At 40.5% G+C, this 9136-nt stretch overlaps 1 protein-coding gene across 2 annotated transcripts in view; it reads right to left on the reverse strand.

Annotated features, from left to right (window-relative positions):
- The window catches only part of ARID2 (AT-rich interaction domain 2), a 100429-nt gene extending 92177 nt beyond the window's left edge, over positions 1–8252 (reverse strand). Inside the window, exons 1-3 of one of the 2 annotated variants that reach the window (XM_063133974.1) lie at positions 7660–8252; positions 7396–7489; positions 6199–6296 (exon numbers count right to left, since the gene is read on the reverse strand). In XM_063133974.1, coding sequence (XP_062990044.1) covers positions 6199–6296; positions 7396–7489; positions 7660–7751 — 284 coding nt within the window. In that variant the 5' untranslated portion in view covers positions 7752–8252. Of the gene's footprint in view, positions 1–6198; positions 6297–7232; positions 7263–7395; positions 7490–7659 lie in introns of those variants that run through there. The other variant, XM_063133975.1, reaches the window with a different exon arrangement.
- Positions 8253–9136: the final 884 nt, after the last annotated feature.

Here is a 9136-nt window from a genome sequence, read left to right on the forward strand (position 1 = left end):
ACTTTACTCTATTAAAGAACTTCCACAGGAAACCATTTCAGTAACTGTGGAAGTAGAGTCATTATATACAACCATCTCAACGATGGGCTACAAGACATCATGAATTCTATCCTTGACAGAGGGAGAGTTATTAACATGTCAAAACGTTCAAATTTCATCTTTACATACTATTTCAAGAAACCCATTATCTATAAATCCATTGCACCACAATGGGTACATGTAAGATGCTACATGCCAACACCTTCCTAGCTGAATATGAACTATGTTTCCATATTAGCTAATATTTAATCCCACTGGCATACCTTGGATACACTGATGATCAACGATAAATAATCAGGAATTTCACCAAAATGTCACCTCCTACCACCCTACAGTCAACTTCAGCTTCCTATATTCTTTAAAACACTTTCTGGTTATATTATACAAAAGGAACTCTAATAACTGGCTACTAATACCCTTCTCCATGCCACCAGTAATTACCCACAGCGCATTAATGACATTCAAGCGATGATATATAACTGTCTGTTCAAATCCAAATGACCTTGACAAATAATTCAAAGATCTTAGACAAGCATTTTTGAATCTTGACAACGAAAGGAAAATGGTGAACAAAAATTCTAAAGGCCAGGACCATAGCATGGAAACAACTTCTAAAAAGCAAACCATGTAAGAAAAACAATAGAGCTACCCTCATGATTCTGTAGAAATTAAATGTACAACAGCAAATATTAAATTATCTACAACTCAGCCTTTGAAAGTGGGGATACCTTGGCAGAATCAGTAGATGAAAGACCAATGATAGCTTAGAAATAGCTACCCAACCTGGAACTATTGCTCACTGGAAACCAAACGCCTGTAAGATACCAACATCAAAGCAACAAACCAAGGTACCAGATAGACCTTTTTTATTAACACTGAGACCATTGCTGCATGATGCAACAGTACAATCTAACATCCAGGGTTCTTATGCATGGCACTTTATGAATGTTCTAAGTGATATTTCTCAAGTGTATCCAGTAGCAGACTACCTAGGTTGGGCCAGTTCCTGTTTAAGAAAAAGGATGAGAGTCATAAATCTTATACTAAGAACAGGTGATCTTCCAATGGGTGATCTTCCTAGCCATTCCACTGAAGATCTCACTATGGCTGAACTCTAACTAATTTTGATGGACAGATGGAATGTGAAAGGGCAGAACAAGAGCTAATACAATGCAATGTGTGAACCAATATCTTGACAGGTACTGTGAATTCTTTTCTCCTTATAAATCTAATGGAAAACATTAAGATCAATCACTAAAAGATTATCACTCCACTGAAATGTTTCCTTTTAAACTCAAACAACCATCCTGACATGCTTACCATTATGCAACCCATTTTAGTACCTGGTGAAAGGGACTGTATTCTACTAAAGTTCATGCTCTTAAAATGCTGAGTTTGGACCACCTTAAAGACTAACAATGCAATCCTATATATATTCATAACAGGGAATTCAGAGAAATCTGCAACAGATACAAATGAGATCAGATTTTTGTGAATCCGACCTACGGATTCCACAATGGACCACGTTTTTTCAAGTCATGTGGATTCTGCAGACTGTTTTTTTACTTGGGGCAGGGGGAGGGATTTGCAAAAGTGTGCATTTGCAAAAAAAAAAAACCTAAAGTATGCACCACTGAGTTCAAAGAAACTGAAGTCCTGCCCATTTACTAGGGAGTAAGATCCACTGAACACAGTGGGACTTAGCTCTAACAAGTCATACATAGGATTATGCTGTACTTTTTAATTTTTAATTATAATATCTGATATTCTAATCCATGCAATTATTTTCCTTAGCTCAAGATTTCTAGAACTTTCTCAGAACAAGTCCTCTAGTGTCAAGAAAATAACTCAACCTTTTCTATGGCCCAGTTCACAGTGCTTACACCATAGAATGTGACAGTACATGCCATGCACCATTTACCTAATTAACCCCCTGGGTTCAGTATTTCATATCATCTGAACCTGGGCAGCATGGCTTGTTTGAGGGGAAAACAACCCCCAAATAACTCAACAACAGGCCATGGGTTATTAGAGTTGTTTCCTGGTCCAACAAGACATTCCACCATGGTTCGAATGACATGACAACCAATGCCCTGGCGGATAATTAAACAAATGGCAGCCGCCACACACTTCAACTTAAACAAGCCACATTGGCTTGTTTAAGCCATGGTGGTCATGCTAACGGGATCCATGAGTGACTAGCAGCATAGAGGCACAATATAGTAAGTATATTTTAGTTCCTTGTCATTAGGGCTGGAAAAAGTCATCTCTAAACATCCGTCTGGACACTTATTAATTCTGATCCTTGTTTTAGCATTCACTGCAAAAAAAATCCTGTAACTGGAAGTCCACATAAATGCAAGATGAACAGAAAAGTCACAGGAAATGCCCTCCTAAGTCATGGATTCTACAGAATTAAGGTTGCTATTCCTGGGATTATCAGAGTGTAATTTTTTTGCCCAAGACGTTCACATATATTTATAAGTGCTCACAGGAATCACATCAGACTGTACTTTGGGACAGGACAAGCAAGTTAAATGACTGAACTCTAAGACCGAATAAAGATGTCAGCTATATTACCATTACTTATTCTCAGGTATCTACAAATCCACTTGCTAGCTCACCAGGGGAGAGTTTGGTCACCCAGCCCTCTGACAAGCAGGAAATCCAGCACAATACTGTTTCCGACCCCAGAGATCTCAGTTCCACTGGTAAGAAGAGCAAGTGGGGAAAACTTCTCTTTACTATACCCTCCACAAATAAGAGAAGACTCTTCCTATCTTCAGGCTGCCGGGGAGGGAATTGGTAGCTACTATAAATAATTGCTGGTTAGTAAGACAAGCCAACATAGTGTTTTACTTAGAGCATCTCAATTGTTCCATAGCTGAGTAGGAATTTGATCTTGGTTTCCCACGTATAAATCCAACACTCATCTTTTCACTACATTGGCTATATTACTAACCTAAAATAAATGTTAATCTGGTATAATCAAGAAATATTTATTTTTTAAAAGGTAGAATAAAATCTACCTTTCATAAATCATTTTGGTAATTTCCCAGTTGATGGGAATTAGAGATGATTCTAAGGGAATGTAAGTGTACCTCAGAATGGAGGTTTAGCTTTCTCCCTACATTTCTTTCTTAAAGCTTCTCCTTTTGATATCTTTATTCTTTGCCTCCATCACACTCCCTGAACAATTGCTTGTGCCTCCTTAGGGAAGACTACATCATACATTAACCAAAGTCCTGTATTCCCCTTTCACTTCAAACTGGCAATGCCAGAGTCTTAAGTTTTCATCATTGCAATATACTTAAAGGCTGTGTGTTTGCAAAGCCCTTCATCCCAGTAATATTCATAGCCACAATAATGATCTGTTTATAAGGTCCCATTTGAAGGATCAAGTGCCAATACACATAAGGAGCATTTTGTTGTTGCTGCTGTTCCTCAAACCATGTGTATGGTGAAAGGGTACCTCAGCAAAAGACATATTAGCAATGTGGCCAGTGCTGCAGTGCCACATGCACTGATCCCTCTAGTCTGTATGGATTAACAGCAATCACCATGAGAATTGATGCAGTTCCGTGTGGCTTGCAGGAACTCTGGCTATTGGGCGGTATAGAAATGCAATAAATAAATATATAAATAAAAACTTGCAAAACCCTCAATCTGGAAGGATCCTTCAAAGATGCTAAGATTAGGAACAAGAACATATTCTATAGGGGGAGGGGGGCTCTTGAACCACACTTGAAACAATTTGCAATCCCTCATGAATTGTTTCATAAAACAAAGGTCAGTCTTCCATATAAAAATCTGCCATCATAAATCAATATATGCCCATACACCTTGATCAAAAAACAGATTTATACATCCGCATAAAGCACAGCCATAACCAAGAAAATCACTATGCAACTGATTTGTGGGAGGGGGTGAAGATATAAGTAAACAGTAGGTTTGGGAGTTTAAAACCGAGATTGATCATGCTATACATACATAGTCATCGATAATAAATAGTAGTATGAATTATAGGGTTAACTAATTAAAATGATTCAGAAATATGAAAATCAAAGACTTGTTAAATTCCTTTTTTAATTTTTTTTAAAATATTGCTAAATTGACCATATAAATAAATTCAAGAACAGCATTTCCTTGCTCCTAATGACTTTATTTATACAGTTCTTGTAAATATTTTGGCAAAACAATGTAAAGTAAAATTATGAATACATCATAGTTAATTCCTAATGTTTATTGGGTAATATCCAAGACTACACACATTATATGGAAATCCTACAGAGTTCAGTAGTCTTGAATTTGAGATCAGGATGCAAGAATCTCTAATATCAATAGACTTTTATATCTTCAAAAAAAATTTAGAACATGCCAACATCTAGATACATGCTAGGCATATACAGAATACATAATTAAAACCTAGTAATCAAACTTAACATATAGTCTATTGCAGGTCCTACAAATCTTCAAATCCTGGACGCCCAATTGAAATTACGGATAAAACACAGGCATACAAATCCTTTAAACAGGACCCATAAAAGCAAAAATAATATCAAACTGAATTTGCAAGGGAAGAATTTGAAATGAGTATCAGAAACACAAAGCATGTAATCTAAATCATAGTTAAGTGTGCTTATGTCCCATTGATTTACTGTGCAATCCTATACATGTCTGTTGAAAGTTCAGTCCCATTGAATTAAATAATATTTACTCCCAGGAAACTGGGTATAGGATTGCAGCCCCAATGGGACCTAACTTTGTGCAGGACTTTCACCGTGGTATCCATTTGAAACTTAAGAAATGGATAAACCTTTACTATTACATCTCATGAGGGGCATTTGCTATTTCCTTTAACTGTATAGTCATTAGGTTTTTCCAGTGCTTAATATCCATAAAACAGCCCTAGACACCCTCAAACAAATCAGTTAATCTCTTTATCTGGACCCTTTAGAAGTACAAATATGAATTACATGTGTATATGCACACATCTAGGAAGAAGGTTCTTGTTATGGTATAATTTTAGCAAACACATGTGCCATCAGAAAAATGTATACAACAACTTTTTTATTCCAACTGATTCTGACTAAGGATTTCCAGACTTCCTTGTAACTCAATAACCTCTTCTACACTGTTGCTGTGAACTCTGCAGCTTCAAACTGGAAGTCAATCTAGGACAACCAATAGAAAGTGCACCTGTGCTATTACATTTTCTAATTCAGAGTGCTAAATCTCCAACAGATTGGTTTTTAAATTATTAAAACTTGCCTATCACAAAACTGGGTAGATTCTATCTACACTGTCAGACGAATGAAAATATTCACACCTTATATATAATGTCATGAACCAAATTACTATTTTTTTAAAAGAAGTCTAAAATTCACAAACATATTCCTTGACACAAGCATGGATACATATCTTCATAGTTGGGCTACTTTATTATTTATACACATATTTGTATTATATATAAAAAAGAAGCAAATTGTCAATATTACAAATCTCTACAGGTTTCCCAAAAGAAAAACCTACACACACACACCCAAAGTAGAGAATACATGAAACCAATTATGAATTAGGATTGCCAAAGATTGTAAAAAAAACCCACCACCTAACATATTTCAATAATCACTTACTGAAGACATTTTAAAAATACAGCCCCCTTCCCATTTTTATATGCAACCAAAACCGTACCTTGAGTAACAGCACACTTTTGATAGCAATGCATCTGTACATCTACAGTTTATTTATAAGTATGCAATTCTAAATCAACATTCCATCTCTAATATGAGATAAGCAATGCCACTTTAATATTGTGAAATTAAACAAAGTTTCTAGAACTGTATTAATTTGCTTAGAAGAGCCAACCTTACTATATCAATTTTGAATAATCAATAAAAAAACCCTTCTTACAACTACTATTTGTACATACTGGGCACCTGGAAGTTTAATGTTGGTAGAAATAAAATATAAAACAATCCCAAAAATCACAGCCATAAACAAAAGAAAAATCCACTTTCAACTGACAGACACACAACAGGACTTTAAAATGCTTTTGTTAAGGTGAGGATATTATTTACTTTTTCCATTCTAAAAAACACACCAAAATGCCATCCCATACTCAACACTACTGCTGCAAGAGCCCTTATCAACACTTACCGCAAGTAATACTGTTTTAAAGCGAAGGCAGCGTTAGAACAACTTCTGGGAAAGTTAAACTCTTCTACAATTTCTCCCCACTGATTCTTCTCAGATACCTGTCAAAAACAACACACGGAGATGCACAAAACCACAGAAACACACACGTACACACAGACACAACGTCGTTGATCGCGACCATCAGAAGGGCTGCCATGAAACAAATATGATAAAAGATGTAGATTTATTTCGATTGGATCTGGGAGCTTTATTTCTTACTGACAGTCACTGGCGATAAGATCTTGCTCCTCCCCTCGTATTTTACAACATTTTATTTTAGTGGGGAGTTGAGAAGGCGAGAGGGTTTTATTCTGTGTGGAGAGGTTTGTTTTTGTCTTCCCTGCCTGGACAATAACCAATCGGGAGTCCCTCTGTCGCCTGCTTTTAAATCCTCCCGCGGTCCGTTAAAACCCAAAGAAGTTGAAAATGAGCCAAGGAAGTCTCGATGGGGGCCGCCCCCGCGGGTTGGGGGTGCCCGGGCACCGTCCCGCTGAGTCTCCCCCTCGGCAAGCTCCACAGACACAGAGAGGCCTTTCTTTTGAGGCCTACATTTCTGTCCCTAGCCTTGAAGCCTAAAGATGGCTATTTGATTACACACCGTCTTGACTGCCCCCTTTTGTTATTTCTCTCCGGAAAGGGCTCGGAGGGCAGCGCCTGGTCCCCCCCACGGCCGCGAGGATCATTTCCTAGCCCATGCTCCGTGCCGATTATCGATGTTAAACATGCCCGCTAATTTTGAGTTGCACTAAAACTGCACTCAGACTCTGCTGTATGTGTGCTTCTCTCGGTGCGCGAGCGACACACACACACAGAGCGGCAACCACAAGCGGAAGAAACTGCCTCACACGACACCTTTCCCACTCGCCTTCTCTCCAGGAAAGGAGGGAACGAGCCCAAAATCTGGCCGGGGGGGAAAGGGGGGCCTGGGAAAGCTGGGCTCCGCACCCCGAACTCCCCCCCGCTCAGCTCTACACCAACAAGGCCAAGCCACCAACCTGCCTTGCCTGCTTCCTTCTTCCACTTCCCCCCCTTTCCCAATCCGGCTCGAAAAGGGACGCTTGCCGACCCCCCCGACGACCGCCTTTGCCCCCGGGGGTCAGAAGAGAGTTTCGGGAAGAGGTTAGTGGGAGGGAAAGCCAAATTAAAACTTCCACTCACCTTCCCAAATCCGCCTAAAGTGGTGACTCGGGTGTAGAGAGCGTGAAGATCCAGCTCCTTCCCACCCACCACAGGGATCTTCTTAAAAGGAGACCTGCCAAAAGAGAGACACACACACAAACAACTTGTCAACTCTGCCCCCCTTTTCTCCCCTCGCAGGGGGCCGCCTCGTCCTTCAGGGAAGGGGCTGGAAGTTAAAATCGGCCGGTTTAAACAGCCTCCCCCCGCCACCACCATCCCCTTCCATCTCCCCATTTTCCTCACCCTCTGCTGTGGTGAAACTGCCGCAGCTCGTCCAGGAAAGCGAGTCCCTTTCTCCGGTGGTCTGGTTGGTTTTTACCCGTCGAATTTGCCATATTTTTTTTGTTCGGATTTTAAAAGGTTTGGGTTTTGTCTCCTTAAAAAAAAATCCAATAGAAAAACAACAACAGTCCGCGGCTCCTCCTTGCCTTTAAGAGACCCAGGTTCCTGTGCTCGGCCGGGGATCAGCCATGGAGAGGGGCTTGTTTTAAAAAAAGAGAGAGAAAGAAAGAAAAGTTTAAAAGGAATAAGGGAGCCCAGCGAGAGTGGTAATTGCGAGTCCTGTCTCCACACAACACACAGGGAGGGAGAGGGGCACCTCTCGGTAATTCTTGCTGCTGCCGCCGCTGCCGCCTGCCTCTCAGCACCACAAACCCAACCGATCCAGCCTGCACATGAGACTCAACATGGTGCTGCTGGATCACACAATGAATTGGGTTAGTGTTGTGGTAGGGTGGGGGTTGGGGAGGCTGGAGTGAGGTACTGACAGTGTGTGTGTGTGTGTGTATTACAGACGCGGATCCATGAAATCTCCCCTCTCCCTCGTTCTCACACACACACACAGTGTACAGCGGCGGCGGTGGCGGCGGCAGCGGGATTCACTTCTCTTCTCTCTCAGACAAAAAGATCTGAGGCCGCCGTGCTGCTGCCTGGGCGAAAGCGCAACACAGCGAACCCCAGAGGCCGGCCGAAGCACTGCAAAAGCCAGCTCTGAAATGGCAAAAGCCAGCACTGCCAGCAAGCAGTTCCTGGCGGGGAACAATAGGCTTCTCTCGCGGCTAAGGGCTCATCTGCAATGTGCCGCAAACTTCACACACACAAAGCCGGGCGGAAAGAGAAAAGGCAGAAGGAGACAGGGAAGGGGGCTACTACCGGTTGTTCCAGGGTTAGGGGCAGAGGAAATGTTGCATTCTTTCCAAACTTTAGAAAGATGGATGTACTTTCCAGGTTTACTGGAGCAGATAAAAGATTCGGGGAGGGGAGCGCTAGGTGTGTTGTATAAATATGTAGACTGCATTTGTTTAAAGAAAATAGTCTTGAAACGTTTCCAAAATTAAAAATCTATTAAAGATTGCCTCCTTTTTTCATCAAAACTGGGAGAGCCTGAGTTTTGGGGTGAAACTATGTATTTTACATATTATACATACATATTGTCTAATATCACATTATAGACAACCTGAAGTAATTTTTTGAGAGTTCCTGACCCCTGCAATTCAGGGTTATGTTAGAAAGAGATATTTAAAAGTTTTATTGAAGCAAATGATTCTGGAGAGTCGCTATTAATACAAACCCCATATTTGTACAAACCCCATATTTGCATATTAACTTTATTAAGCCAACCAAAAGATCACAAAAATGTGCAAGCTTTTGAGGTCTCTATGGCCGTAGCTAGACCTAAGTTTTATCCCAGGATCATCCTGGGTTCGTCCCTGCCTGAGCG

Source organism: Elgaria multicarinata, chromosome 9 (assembly GCF_023053635.1).
Source record: "Elgaria multicarinata webbii isolate HBS135686 ecotype San Diego chromosome 9, rElgMul1.1.pri, whole genome shotgun sequence".
Lineage (NCBI taxonomy): Eukaryota > Metazoa > Chordata > Lepidosauria > Squamata > Anguidae > Elgaria > Elgaria multicarinata.